General features: G+C 37.9%; 2 protein-coding genes across 6 annotated transcripts in view; one reads left to right on the forward strand and one right to left on the reverse strand.

Moving 5' to 3' along the window:
* ADAM10 (ADAM metallopeptidase domain 10) overlaps positions 1 to 15,157 on the forward strand; it is a 165,528-nt gene that overhangs the window by 128,330 nt on the left and 22,041 nt on the right. For 4 of the 5 annotated variants that reach the window (XR_001360005.1, XM_005883284.2, XM_014530866.1 and 1 more), the window contains 4 exons: positions 8,892 to 9,042; positions 10,105 to 10,288; positions 10,980 to 11,088; positions 11,564 to 11,784. Coding sequence is in view for 4 of the 5 variants with exons in the window: in XM_005883284.2 (XP_005883346.1) it covers positions 8,892 to 9,042; positions 10,105 to 10,288; positions 10,980 to 11,088; positions 11,564 to 11,784 (665 nt within the window). In the remaining variant the exon portion in view is untranslated. Of the gene's footprint in view, positions 1 to 8,891; positions 9,043 to 10,104; positions 10,289 to 10,979; positions 11,089 to 11,563; positions 11,785 to 12,169; positions 12,298 to 15,157 lie in introns of those variants that run through there. The other variant, XM_014530867.1, reaches the window with a different exon arrangement.
* On the reverse strand, positions 14,214 to 14,879 carry LOC102259881 (phosphatidylinositol N-acetylglucosaminyltransferase subunit Y). Its single transcript, XM_005883283.2, has one exon. It carries the CDS (start codon positions 14,811 to 14,813, stop codon positions 14,598 to 14,600), a length of 216 nt encoding a protein of 71 aa, XP_005883345.1. The 5' UTR covers positions 14,814 to 14,879; the 3' UTR covers positions 14,214 to 14,597.

The following is a 15,157-nucleotide window of genomic DNA, read 5'->3' on the forward strand; positions in this document are numbered from 1 at the left end:
GCTAATTTAGCCTCTGCCTGAGGCTACCCAGCAGGGGCCCAGCTGTGAAGCAGTGGAAGCTGCTGTGGGGCCTTGAGCCTTCTTTTGGAAGTTCTGAGTCTCTCTGACCCAGCTGCAGTTTGTTAGGTAGTTTTCAGATTGCAAAGGGCCAGGCCTTTCATATGCAAAAGCCTCTGTGCACAGCTTGGGTGGGGCGGGGTTTTAGGGGATCAACAGGGCGGAGCAAGCAGCTATGGCTGCTCCTCAGTCCTGCCCTAAGAGGCCCCGCTTCTCAGTGTCCCAGTAATTGCTGCAATCACCTCTGAGAGAAAGCCACCCTGGAGTTCCAACTGATGCCAGACAGTCCAGTTTCTTCTGTATGAGTCTGGGTCCCCAGAGACTCGCCTGGGACTGGAGTTCAGAATAGTCGGGAGCTTGACATTCCCTCCCGATTGAAAAAGACAACCGTGTCCTCAGCTGCCAGCCCTTTCCACGTGCGCTGCGTCCTCAGTTGCCAGCCCTTTCCACGCGTCTCCTTACCTCTGCACTTTACTTCCGCACCTCCACTGAGTCTCAGTGTGCCTTCCCCTTTCCTTCTAGTTGTAGAATTTCCACTCAGCCTGCCTTCCTGTGGTTCTGGATGATGTTCGTTTTGTCTTTTAGTTGTATTTTTGAAGTGGTTGTGCGAGGCAGCAATTTCCGGTGTTTACCTATGCCGCCATCTTGGTTTCTCTAGAGTTCAGTATTGTTTGTGATTCTTTTATTTCTTACATAAGCGAAGTGCACAGATCTTAGTCCAAGCTTTGATGAGGTCTGACAAGTGCATTTACCTGTGTAACCTCTCAAGATACAGAGCATTTCTATCCCCCCAGAAAGTTCTTTTATTTCTCTTTCCAGTCAGTCTCTGCTCCCAGCACACACACAGAAGTACCACTATTCTGATTTATTTTGCTTGTTTTACTTCATATAAATGGAATCATATAGTTTGTATACTTTTGCTCTCATTCAGCATAATATTTTGAGATTTATCATTACTATTTTGTTGTTATTGCTGAGTAGTGTTGCATAGTATCACAGTTTGCTCATCCACTCTCCTACTGATTAACACCTGGGCTTTTCAGGTTTGGGCTAATATTAATTAAGCTGCTATGAAATTCTCTTTTTTTAATTGTAGCAAAATATAACATACAATATGTATTTAAACTAATTTAAGTGTACAACTCAGTGGCATTAAGTATATTCACAGTGTTGTGCAATCATCACCATTTCCAAACCTTTTCATCACTCCAAATAGAAATCCTGTAACCATTAAACAATAACTCCTGTTCTGCTCTCTCCTTAGCCCCTGGGCACCTCTTATCTATTTTCTGCCTCTATGAATTTGCCTATTCCAGATATTTCATATAAGTGGAATCATACAGTATTTGTACTTGTGTGATTCTGGCTTATTTCACTTAGCATAGTATTTTCAGTGTTCATCCAAGTTGTAGAATGTATCAGATACTTTGCATAATACTGGTATTTTCAGAATTCATCCAAGTTGCAGCATGTATCAGATTGCCATATTTAAAAAAAATTCTAAGCCTTTAAAAATTTTGAGGGGGTAAGAGATCAACCAAAGACTTATATGCATGCATATAAGCATAACCAATGGACATAAGACACTGGGGGGTAAGGGAGGCCAGGGGATTGTCAAGGGCGGGGAAAAAAAGGAGACATATGTAATACCCTTTGTAATACTTTAAGCAATAAAAAATAAATAAATTAATTAATTAAAAAAAAAGAAAAAGAAAAAAAAATTCTCACCCTAGGATATTTTTTGCCATTAATTTTTAGAGAGAGTAGAAGGGAGGGAGGGGGGAGGGAGCAGAGGTGGGAGGGTGAGAAGAAGGGAGAGGAAGGGAAATTGACAGGAGAGAGACACATGGATTGATTGCCTCCTGCATGTGCCTGCAACCTGCAAACCAGGTACATCCCTTGACTGGGAATCAAACCCATGACCCTTTGGTCCACGGGCTGACATTCTAACCACTGAGAAAACCGGCCAGTACAGATTTGCGTACATTTTTGTGGCTGAATAATATTCCATTATATGGATATGACACATTTATCCATTCATCTGTTATGTCTCTCTTGTGGCATTTAATATTCTAAATAATCTACTTTGCATTATGTTGTTTTTTTTGGGGGGGGGGGAATTCTTGTCCTATTTCACAGAATTATAAATTACCCTAGGGCAAAATTGAGGCTTCTCACCTTGAATATAAAGAGCACGCAGAGATGGGTTTAAATGTGACAGCAAAGGAGAAAGAATTGAGGAAGATTTCCATATAAACCGGGCCTTTTGATTTTTTAGCTGGATTTAAAATAAAATTGAGATATAATTGAATAACATTGTGGCCTTCTGTTTTTAACCTTAATTTTATAGTTTAGATTCACATACAGTTATAAGAAATAGCATATTCCATGTACCCTTCACCCAATGGTAACATCTTACAAAATTGAATAGTAGAGTATCATGACCAGGATATTGACATTGATGCAATCCACAGATTATTCAGATTTCCCTAGTTTTTCTTGTTCTCATTTCTGTGTGTGAGTGTGTGTTTGGTTCTATCCAGTTTTATAACATGAGTAGCTAGGTATATGTATTCACCACCACAGTTAAGATACAGAACGGCCTGTCACCACAAGGAACCCCCAGTGTTCCCTTTTATAGCCACACTAACCTTCTTCCTGCTGTCTCCTCACTTCCCCAGTAAGCTATTCCCCATTTCTAAAATTTGTCACTTCAGAAATAAATCTATCTATCTATCTATCTATCTATCTATCTATCTATCAAGCCTAAGTGACGGAACAACTGGTCAACTGGTCACTATGACAAGCACTGACCACCAGGGGTCAGACACTCAATGTTGGAGCTGTCCCCTGGTGGTCAGTGCGCTCCCACAGTGGAAGCGCCGCTCAGCTGACTGGTGGGCGCCAGACACTGGGCTCACGGCTGGTGACTGCAGCTGCGGCAGCATGAGCCTCTCCCGCCTCCGCGTCAGCATGCTACTGAGTGGTGGTGGCGGCAGGTGCAGCAGGGCCAGGATGAGCAGGAGTGGTGTGGCACCCAGCCGCCTGCCGCTTTGCACATTACTACATCCCTCGGGGGATGTTGGGGATCAGGCTGAAACCGGCAGTCCAACATCCCCCAAGGGGTCCTGGATTGCAAGAGGGTGCAGGCCAGGCTGAGGGACCCCCACTGGGCCTCTAGTATATATAAAAGCCTAAGTGACTGAACGACGGGTCAACCGGTCGCTATGACATGCACTGACCACCAGAGAGCAGGTGCTCAATGCAAGAGCTGCCCCCTGGTGGTCAGTGCGCTCCCATGGCCAACCTCCCGTGGTTCCTCCTCCCGGCCGGCCTGCCCGATCACTGGCCAGGCCAAGGGACCCGCACCCATGCACAAATTTGTGCACTGGGCCTCTAGTGTTATATAATTAGAATCATATAACACATATAACCTTTTTGGATTGTTTTTTTCATTCAGCATAATTCTTAGAGATTCATCCAAATTGTTGCCTGTGTGAATAGTGTGTTCCTTTTTATTTCTGAGTAGTGTTCTGTGGTATGTTTGTAGCACAGTTTGTTTAACCTGTTAAAGGACATCTGGGCTGTTTTCAGTTCTTGGCAATTACGAATAAAGCAGCTAGAAACATTCATATACAGGTTTTTTTATGTGTACATCAGTTTTTATTTCTAATCTAATTGATGGGTCATATAGTAATTATTTGTTTTTATATTTATGTGAAACAGCCAAACTGTTTTCTAGAGTGGTTTTACTATTTTATTCTTTTTTTAAAACAAAAATTTATTGATTGATTTTTAGAGAGAGAGGACAGAGAGGAAGAGGGAAGAGAGAGAGAGAGAGAGAGGGAGAGAGAGAAAGAGAGAGAGAGATCACTTTATTATTACACTAGTAGCCTGGTGCACGAAATCTGTGCACATTAAAAGGGAATTAATTGCCCTAACCGGTTTGGCTCAGTGGATAGAGCATCAGCCTGTGGACTCAAGAGTCCCGGGTTTGATTCTGGTCAAGGGCATGTACCTTGGTTGCGGGCACATCCCCAGTGGGGAGTGTGCAGGAGGCAGCTGATCGATGTTTCTCTCTCATCGATGTTTCTAACTCTCTATCCCTCTCCCTTCCTCTCTGTAAAAAATCAATAAAATATATTTAAAAAAAGAAAAAGAAAAAAAGAATGGTGCCTAGCTAAAAATGAGTGCTTAAATTCATCAGGGTAACACTAGCTGCTATAACAAATAGACCTACAATTATCCAATGGCTCAAACACAATAGACAGGAACACCTGGTAAACAGGAGCAACTTTTCTTTTCATGGCTTTGCAAGTATCTCGGTTAATGAGTTTCCAGTTATCTCTAATACATGGCTTCTCCATCCTAATCAGCTAGGAGAAGGAAAAAATAGAGAGTGTGTATGGCGATTTCTAAGGGTCAGGCCTGGAATGGAGCTCATTATAACAACTCACACTCCCTGGCACACCTAACTGCGAAGGATGCTGGGAAATGTAGTCTAAGAAACAGATTTTAGTAACTAGCTAGATGTGCAGCAAGTTTTGCTAAATTAATCATTATTATTATCTGGAAATATAAGGTATTCCTGTCTCTCCATTTAGGTATTTAGAAAGATTAATATAAGCTGAGTCTATACACTCATAAATGGATGCCACTGTAACACAAGCTTTCAAAGGGAAGATCTGTGCTTTTCTTATTCATGTCTGCCTGTAACCACAGCTCTGGGAACAGTACCTGGCAGATATAAGTGCTTATTAAATAACTGCTAAATGAAAAAATTATTATTATTATTATTATTTATTATTACTAGAGGCCTGGTGCACGAAATTCGTGCACAGGAGGGGGGGGGACCCCTCAGCCCAGCCTGCACCCTCTCCAATCCGGGTCCCCTCGGGGAATGTCCGACTGCCGGTTTAGGCCCGATCTTGGTTTTGACCCAGACAAAACCCCTGCAGTTCCTCCATGACTCAGTCACTCCACATCCCTTTGGTCTCACCTCCCGACACTCCCCATCTTACAGCTGGCATTTGTGATTGGACACTGTAGATACTCCAGTGAGAATAAGGCAAACATCACCCTACCCTGCAGAGTTTTCATTTTAGTGAGGTAGCCAAGAAACAAGTAAATAAACAAATACGCAATATTAAAGAGTATGATGAAGAAAAATAAAGGGTAAGGAAATTGAGAGTGGTGAGGTAAATAACTAGATAAATAATATCTTAAATTTTACCAGCAAGTGACAGTCATTCCGCAGAGATACTCTGTGGACGTGATCTTCACTCTAATTATACCCCCCTGCCATAACTGCATATTACACATGGATTCTTATCATTGACCTATATTTGTGTTCCTTTGAACTTTGTTTATGACTGCTATTCAGGGAAGTAATATAAAGCACTAAAGATTGCCTAATGGACTGTTTGTGTGGGATGTTGAGGGAATAATATAATTTATTATTGTCCCTCTGGGGAGTAAGAGTACAAAGGTCTCAATTTTCTTTCCACAATCTTCTTTGTAGGAAAATTCAACATAAAAATATTTAATATAAAATCAGGTTTTACTCAAGTATGGAAAACTATAAAAATGTTATTTTACAGCACACTTTAGAAAGATAAGCCTCCACACTCCCAGGGCGGGTTCCTGCCTCAAACCCTGCCCTTACAGGAAACAGCTCCGGGAAACAGCTTGGGGGGAGGGTGCAGCCGTTGCCAAGACAACCCCTGCAGGACTGACTTCTTCCGCTTGGTCGTGGCGGTTCTGGATGTGATGAACACCACCCATGGTTTTTATATAAGTAGATTTATTTATGCATTCGTTGGTTGATTCTTTTTTCTTTTTTTTTTTAAATATATTTTATTGATTTTTTTACAGAGAAGAAAGGAGAGGGATAGAGAGCTAGAAACATCGATGAGAGAGAAACATCAATCAGCTGCCTCCTGCACACCCCCCAGTGGGGATGCGCCCGCAACCAAGGTACATGCCCTTGACCGGAATCGAACCCGGGACCCTTGAGTCCGCAGGCCGACGCTCTATCCACTGAGCCAAACCGGTTCGGCCGTTGGTTGATTCTTGTATGTGCCCTCACTGGGTATTGAACCTACAACTTTGGGTTATCGGGACAATGCTCTAACCAACATGAGCTTGTGATATACCTGGCTAGGGAAATGGTTTTACTATTTTATATTCCCACCAGCAGTGTATAAGTGATCTAATTTCTTTGCATCCTTGCTAGTTTTTTGGTATTTTTAATAGTTTTATTTTATCCATTCTAATAGATATATAGTGATATCTCATTGTGGTTTTTATTTTTCTGATGACTAATGAATGATGTTGGACATCTTTCCATGTGTTTATTTGGTGAATGTCCATATTTCTTGGCCATTTCTAATTGTATTATTTTTCTATTGAGTTTTGAGAATTCTTTATACAGTCTAGTTGTCATTCATCAGATACTGATCTGCGAATATTTTCTCCCAGTCTATTGCTTGTTTTTTATCTTTTTTCACAGAATATTTTTCAGACCAAAAATTAAATTTTGATAAGGTCCAAATGATCAATATTTACTTTTACTGATTGGTTTTCTCATTTAAATCCATCTTTTTCTTTTAAAAGTGTAGATTAAAATTATACTGATGTTATCATTTTTGTTTTTATTATCAATGTAGCTTTTCTAAAGCTTTTAATGTGGAAGTGCTACATACATTCTTGATTTTTCAACTGGGTTTTCACAATAAACTTTCTGGTTGAATTTGAGTTTTAAAAATGAGCATATTGCTTTGCAGGTGTTAAGGGAAGGAAATTTGTTTCTTATAATGAAATATGTACCTAGTATAATTTTTGCACTTAAATAGCATCTTTTCTGTGTGTAAGCTGTTAGTTAGCAAGTAGCTGATTGAAGTAATATTTCTATGTGAGATGTAAATTAATGTAGTGAATGTTGTATATAGGTTTTCTGACTTTATAATTTTTCCTTTCTTTTTAATTATATGTCACATGAATTACAAACTGATTATTACTAGACTATAGAAAAACCTTTATTGTTTACGCAGTATATACTAGTATAAGCATGTGCGTGCATCTACTTTTATAAAACAAAAGAGATGGTATGAAATGAAAGAGGGATAGAGATCTAATTATTGCTAACATTTCCTTTAATATTTGATGTGGTTAAAGATAGGAATGAACTTTATGAATATAAACCTAGACTTTCTAGATACTTCTCATGTTGAGTTCCTGCATTTTAGATGTGTTCCCTTCTACTTATTGATTTCTCCATTTGAAGCCTGTACTACAACTGTTTTCCACATTGATTTGGTGTAGAAAGAAAAGAGCACCAGATTTTAGATATAGACCTAGGTTTAGTCTTTTGCCCATACTGCGGTATATGGATTCCTGCAAGTCACAAACTCTCTGGAAGTTAGTTTTCTTTTCTGTAAAATGAAGACATTTGATTCTTATCATTTCCCTGTAGGTGCTGAAGTTCTGTAATTTTGTTATCTTACAAAGAGTAGCATTCTTGTTCTAATTATAACCTCATTGACAAAATCAAATAACTTGAAAAGAGATCCTAAAATTTTTTCCAAAATTATTCACTATGCTTAGGCTAGGCAGTATGACCTTAATGAACCAAGATATTTGACCCAATACTAATAGGCCCTGTGGAAATACAAAAGATATAAATAATACATGGTTCTTCCCTTAAGGAGCTTGGTCTAGCTGAGAAGCAAAACTAAAGTAAATTAAAAAATGATTACTTATAGACTAATATACAACCAGCCAAATAGAATGTGGGAAATTCCACAGAACAAGATGACCAATTTCTTTAATGAATAAAGCATGTAAAAAAAAAAAAAGAGGAGCAAATCTGCTATATATTAAAAGAACTGAAGACACATGTCAACCAAAAGCGATCATCAGGAGAGGGTGTTGGGGAGCCTTTTGTAGAACTTGGTTCAGATAAACCAGTTATAAAGAGATAGTTGAGTAAAACTGAACATGGATTGGCAATTAGATGCTATTAAGCATATGGCTAATTTTGTCAGATATGATAATGGTATTATAGTTAGATTTTTAAAAGAAAAAACTTATGTCTTAGATTCATCCTGGAGTATTTACAATAGGGGTGGGGAATGTTTGGCCTCAGGGATGTATAAGGCCTGCAAAATCATTTGGTCTGACCCTGCCAAGGCATTAGGGGTGAGTTAGTCAAATATAGCAGGCTAATTTTTAAGTTAATTTTGTATGGCCCGCGAATGACATAAATATCCAAAGGGCCCTTGGCAGAAAAAAGGTTCCCCGCCCCTTATTTACAAGAACAAATGAGTATGCTAGGTGGAGTTGTTTATTGATAGTTATTAAAGTTGAGTGATTGGTCCATAGGAGTTCATTGTACTTATTCTGTTACTGCTTCTGTGTAGTTTTGAAATTTTCTGTCTAACAAAAAAAGTTTAACTTGTTTCTGGTTGATAAATCACTAACTTAATTTGTATCTGTGTAATATAAATAGTGCTGTCACTGTTCAGTAAAACTCCGTATGGTATGGCCTAAATAGGATGTTACCACTTCTAGAAGGGACCTTAGAAGAGATCATCAGGTCAAATCCACTCACTATACAGATGAAGACACTAAGGCCCAAAAAAGGGGAAGCAAATTGCCCAGACCACATTGCTAGTTAATGACTGAACCAGTGTTAGTAATAGGTCTCAATTTCCACATTTCTAGGTTCTTCTACCTTTCCTGTCAAAGTTTTCCTGTCTCCAAAGAGTTTGTGAATTTTAAATCAAATTAACGTGTGCATACAATGTTTACTTTGTCTTGTTTATTTTCCTCAGAGTCTGGCCAACCTATTTGTGGAAATGGAATGGTAGAGCAAGGTGAAGAATGTGATTGTGGCTATAGTGACCAGTGTAAAGATGAGTGCTGCTATGATGCAAACCAGCCAGAGGGGAAAAAATGCAAGCTAAGACCTGGAAAACAGTGCAGGTGCCTTGCTAATTCCAGTCATGTTTATGTTCCTATAAAGTCACCTGAAGGCAGTTATGGCAGATTTAAAACAAATTAAGAGATGCATATGGTTTTGAAACTTTATCTTTATTTGTTGTTGTTTTGCTTTATTTGTGTTTTTTTTCATTTATATATATATATATATATATTTTTTTTCCTACTCCATAGCATTGGTTAGTGCACTGTTGTTGGCAAATTGAACTACATGTAATTGTAATTTGTGTGGTGGGTGTTAAAAAAAGGACATGCAAAAGATGCTCAATAATGCATTTTATTTAGTTCTTAACTTTAAAAATATTATCATCCATATTTTTAGGATCTTAATTTTAAATATTTAAGTAATATGGATTCCATATACTCTTTTTAAGAAATATATTTTTATTGATTTCAGAAGAAAGGGAGAAGGAGAGAGAGAGATAGAAACATCAATGATGAGAGAGAATCATTGATCAGCTGTCCCCTGCATGCCCTCTACTGGGGATCAAGTCTGCAACCCGGGCATGTTCCCTGAATCAGAATCAAACCCTGACCTCCTGGTTCATGGGTCGATGCTCAACCAATGAGCCATATCAGCTGGTGGATTTCATGCACTCTTATAACTTAGTATCATATAATTATTTCACTTGTCATATTACTTTGGTAGTAATTGACAAAAGCAATAGAATATTATTTGTGCAATATTGGTTTGTTTTCCCTACTTTGATTTTAGCATATAAATGTGAGGAAATTGATAAATTGACTAATGTATGATGTAATTATGAAGAACACTGGTAACTTGCCTAATACTAAATCCATTTTCTATTATAGCCTTTCACTAATGACAAATAGAATAAGAATGCCTTGCTTATAAAAATGAGACAATCACTTTTCTATGCTTATTAGAATGTTGAAATTTAGTAGCCTTTTATTCCAATATTTGAAGTTGTATATCAATAACATACTATTTAAAAGATAAGATTTATATTTTAAAAATTAGGACCATATCTATATATATAAGAAATATCTTAGCAATTTTCTTTAATCATGTAATGTTTCTTTTAGTCCAAGCCAAGGTCCCTGTTGTACAGCACAGTGTATATTCAAGTCAAAAACTGAAAAGTGTCGGGATGATTCAGACTGTGCAAAAGAAGGAATATGTAATGGCATTACAGCTCTCTGCCCAGCATCTGACCCTAAACCAAACTTTACAGACTGCAATAGGCACACACAAGTATGCATTAATGGGGTAAGTATTTGATGTATATATTTTTAATTTAGTTTTATAAAACCTGCTTTATCAAAATAGTTGTTGACGCTTAAAGCTGCATAGTTAAAGTAATTAATCTCAGTTTCTGTTTCAGTATCTATTTCCCCACAAAGCCAAAATGTATTATATGGTTGATGGCATCCTATTAGTTACTGACTTGCCTTTTACCTTTCCACTGTGTGTGTTTGGTATTCTCTAGAGAAAAATAGTTGTACAACTAGTCATGTGACTTTGTACTGCTTTTAAGTTTTATAAATTAATATATTTTTAATAGCCTAAATAAAAGAATATAAAGCCTTCGAAGCTTTCTTGACTAAATGGTTACTTTCTTCTATATGAGGAAAATTTCATTTTTCTCTTCTTATAAAGGAGCCATAATAACTAACATAAAATTGATGTTTATCTACTCTCTTTTTCTATTTTTGCTTTGTAAAGATCTTGATATTTTAAGTTGCTATTTCTTTAAAAGATTTCCTATCTTATTTGCACTTATTCTTTTTCAAATATGTTTATATTATCCATTTCTGATACTAATTTATGCTTTTCCCCCCAGCTTATATTTCTACTTAATTATTTTACCATTGGAGGCTTATATCTGCCTGTCTATTACTGTGCACAATAGCCTTGACTATTTAGGGATTAAATAATTGATTTTCTATTTTCCTTTCAGCAATGTGCAGGCTCTATCTGTGAGAAATATGGCTTGGAGGAGTGTACCTGTGCCAGTTCTGATAGCAAAGATGATAAGGAATTATGCCATGTCTGCTGTATGAAGAAGAGTAAGGCTTTTAAAAATACTAGAGGAGTATAAAATTTGTTTTGAGAATCTTATTTTCTCTTCTATTTTAAGTGTTAAACTCTGACATATACTTTGCATAGATAATTTCAGCTAACCTGATCCTCTTGAGAAAGAAAAACTTTAGATGTAGCATAGTATTGTGTTTTAGTATTAGGTCTCTACAGTGTTTTTAAAATGGTAAACTAGACAAAAACCTGCCAGCTTTATGACAATTAATATAAACACTGTTAGAAGATTTTAAAGCTATTGTAGCCACTAAGTAAAGAGTTGCTGGTTGTTTACTTATATTGTAACATTTAAGGTGAATTCCCACTAGTGTTATCTAGCCTCACTAATGAAAGTCTTTGTAACATGTCATGGTAATGATTTTAGGCAGTTTCTTCCTCCTCCCTTTCTCTCCAGCTAGTCCCCTAGAAAATCTGATCTTCAACTTATATTTCGTACTTCTTTTTCAGTGGACCTCTCAACTTGTGCCAGTACAGGGTCTGTGCAATGGAGCAAGCATTTCATGGGTCGAACCATCACCCTGCAACCTGGATCCCCTTGCAATGATTTTAGAGGCTACTGTGATGTTTTCATGCGGTGCAGATTAGTAGATGCTGATGGTCCTTTAGCTAGGCTTAAAAAAGCAATTTTTAGTCCAGAGCTCTATGAAAACATTGCTGAATGGATTGTGGTAAGTTGTTTTTATTTATAAAGAATCCTTATCTTAAAATGTTTTGATCATAATTTTACTTAGTCAGAGGTCACCAATGTTATGAGAAAATCACTTTTCTGTTTATACTGGAATTACTTTATCTCAAGAAAGATTTTAAAGTTCAAATATCCCTGGGTATTAATTTCTTCTAAAGTGATCAGAATATCTGCATGTGTATCATTCATAGATTGGTTGGTAGGTGATGGTAGTCATTCTGTTTTACTCTGCTCCCTAGTTCCTGTCCTGATGGGTTACTTCCTGCTTTGGTCCATATGCTTAGGGCATTTTCATGGGAGTTTTTCCTCTAGTTGTTTTGGAAAGCCCTGCTTGCTTTTTATACTTCTTCCTTGTCTCAATATGACAGATAGCCAGCTGCGGGTTCTACTTTGCTGAACAGGAGAGATGAAAGAGAAATTGGTGATTTTCTGAAGGTTTTTTCTGGTGTTTCAGTATAATTTCTGGGTCTTCATCTTGTCCGTGATAGGAATATTGAACAGGGTAAGATCAGATACAGAGCCTTTTGCAGATTCGTTAATGATTATGGATGTTCATTCCAACATAAATCCACTGAACTGTATTATTTTTAAGCCCACATTTCTCTAAGTTGTACAGATGTTAAATTACCTGAAATTTTCTTAGAAGATTTCTGAGAATGACTATCTTAAGTCACTTAAATATTCATGTTTCTAAATGATTACATTGAAATATAAGTAGAAAGCTTGCAAGTGATGTATTTGATAATGTGCTATACCCAAACTGAAAGAGTTTGCTTTGGAAATTGACTTAGAACTCAGCTCTTCCTCTTTCCCCCCTTTTCCAATTATTCCTCACCTTTTGTGTGTGTATTCAGGACTGAATATGCCTCAAAAGCACACCAAAAAGTTGTTTGTGTGGATTGTCCCTCTTTTGGGTACTCTTAGAATAACAACTTTCTACACTAACAATTTTGGAATTAGCTCCAGCATTAAATGGTGTTTATTACACATAGAAGGAGTAATATGTGGTTTTTAGATATATGATGATTATGTGGTGGAGGGATCATTGAAGTTGGAATTAGGAGACCTAGATTTTAAACCAAATAATTGGGCAATTCTTTTAACTTAGTTATTTTTATTTAAAAAAAAATATATTTTTATTGATTTCAGAGAAGGAGAGGGAGAGAGAGAGAGATAGAAACATCAATGATGAGAGAGAATCATTGATTGGCTGCTTCCTGCCCGCCTCCTACTGGGGATGGAGCCCACAACCTGGGCATGTGCCCTTGATGGAATCAAACCTGGGACCCTCCACGCCACAGTGCTCTGTCCACTGAGCCAAACCAGCTAGAGCTAACTTAGGTATCTTTAAAACATAAATATATTACTCATTTTTGTACTCCTGCACTTGATGCATAATGGGTGTTCAGAAAATATCAGTTAAAGTAAAGGTGCCTTGTGACAAGTGGAATGAGACAGGTTTTGGAATTGCACAAGGATTCAGATCATCCTTCTGGCCTTTGTCAGTTCTGTGACTTCAAGTAACTTACCTTTCTTGGCCTTAGACTTCCTAATTTTCAATTCAGATCCAGCTCTTTTTTCAGATTACCTTTATTAAGAATAAGATGAACCTGGCCCCAGTTCGATTCCCGGTCAGGGCACATGTCTGGGTTGCAGGCTTGATCCCCTTCATGGGGTGTGCAGGAGGCAGCTGGTTAATGTTTCTATCTCTCTCTCCCTCTCTTTTCCTCTCTCTCTAAAAAATCAATAAAAACATTTTTAAAAAAGAATAAGTTGTGATCTAGCATACTTGTCTACTATAGAGGACTATATTCTGAAAAGAAATCTGATAATGGTGATCTCAGAGTTATGTTCCACTTAGTATATGTTGTGCCAGATATTTTAGGTTTTCTAGATAGGCTATTATGTAATCTAAAAATAGTATATTTTTCATTTTCCTTCATTACCTTTAATCTTGACTCAATTTTTAGAATTTCAAAAACTCATTCATTTATTCCTATTAAAGTATTTAATAGGAATGATCTTTTTATTTAAAGTATTTTCTTTTTGTTGTGAATCCTCACCCAAGGATATTTTCCCATTGATTTTTAGAGAGAGTGGAAGGGAGGGGGAGAGACTCAGAGAGAGAAACATCAATGTGAGAAAGACACATCAATTGGTTGCCTCCCTCATGCACCCCAACCAAAGCCAGAGATTGAGTCTGGAAATGAGCTACGTGCCCTTGACCAGAACCAAACCTGAGACCCTTCAGTTCTCTGGCCGACAATCTACCTACTGAGACAAACTGGCCAGGGCTATTTAAAGTATTTTTTTTTTGTAAGTCCATTAATGTTTCAATTTTATTATAGTTTTATATCACACTAGTTCAAATGCATTTCTCTATAACTACAGCATAGCTCCTTTGGAATTATTTCAGTTATCTGTAGAACATGTGACTCTATCAAAGACTTTGAATCTCAAACAAACATAAAATTTCAAATTATTAATTTTTAGATGAAAGGGATAAGAAAAGCCATTAGGTGATGGTTGGTATTGTTAATTTCCAATAAGACACTGTGTTGAAACGTTTCTTCTGACACAGCAGTCATAAATTAGAACCTTCAAAAAACAAGGGCAGAACCAAAGTATAATGAAAGAAGCTTCTGCAGTGTACGCCTCCCACAGTCCTCAGCCTCTGACAGAAGCAAGGCACAGCATCTTCCCTGAAAATTAAGTGGGTTTCCAGTATTTTCATGCAGTTGAGCTAGACACTCAAGACTTATCATTAATGTATATCCCATCTTGGCTCTGGGTGCATTAATTATGCCTGAAGAGCTTAATACCCATCCAAGTCCACAGGTGGAAGAACACATACACTGGTATGGTGATGGGCAAGAGCAGACTGTAAAAGCACAGGCTGGCTGTGCTAGTGCAGCCCTGTGGGAAGTCTTCTTCCACGGAGGCTGAGTAGAACAGTCCTGCTAAGGAGATCAATGGAATGAGGACAGTCAATGTAGGAAGAGACAGAAACATTCTCCCCTTCCACTTACTACCTGCCACCCTGACTTTTTAAAAGGTCAATGGTGGTAAGAAAATCTGGCTGTATGCGTCGTTTTTAATTATTATCTAGTGCTGCTCCATATCTTCTTGCTTCTTATTTTGCTGTGCCATCATCCTAGCTGCCTGTGGTATCATATTAGGGAACCCATCAATAATTGGATAGGCTATTCCCAACTCGTCATTAATCAATTCATTTGTCGATGCTTCATATCGGAGTGGCTTCTTGGAGAGCGGGCACACCAGGAACTCCAGCAGCGCTGGGTCGAAGGCGTGGGGCCGCTCTTCGGGCCTCTCGCTCTCGTCGGCCGCTGGCCGCA

This window comes from Myotis brandtii, unplaced genomic scaffold (assembly GCF_000412655.1).
Source record: "Myotis brandtii unplaced genomic scaffold, ASM41265v1 scaffold781, whole genome shotgun sequence".
In the NCBI taxonomy this organism is placed as follows: Eukaryota; Metazoa; Chordata; class Mammalia; order Chiroptera; family Vespertilionidae; genus Myotis; species Myotis brandtii.

Excerpts from the sequence above, each read along its gene's own strand:
- LOC102259881 (XM_005883283.2), bottom strand. The coding sequence starts at position 14,813 with ATGTTTCTGTCTCTTCCTACATTGACTGTCCTCATTCCATTGATCTCC.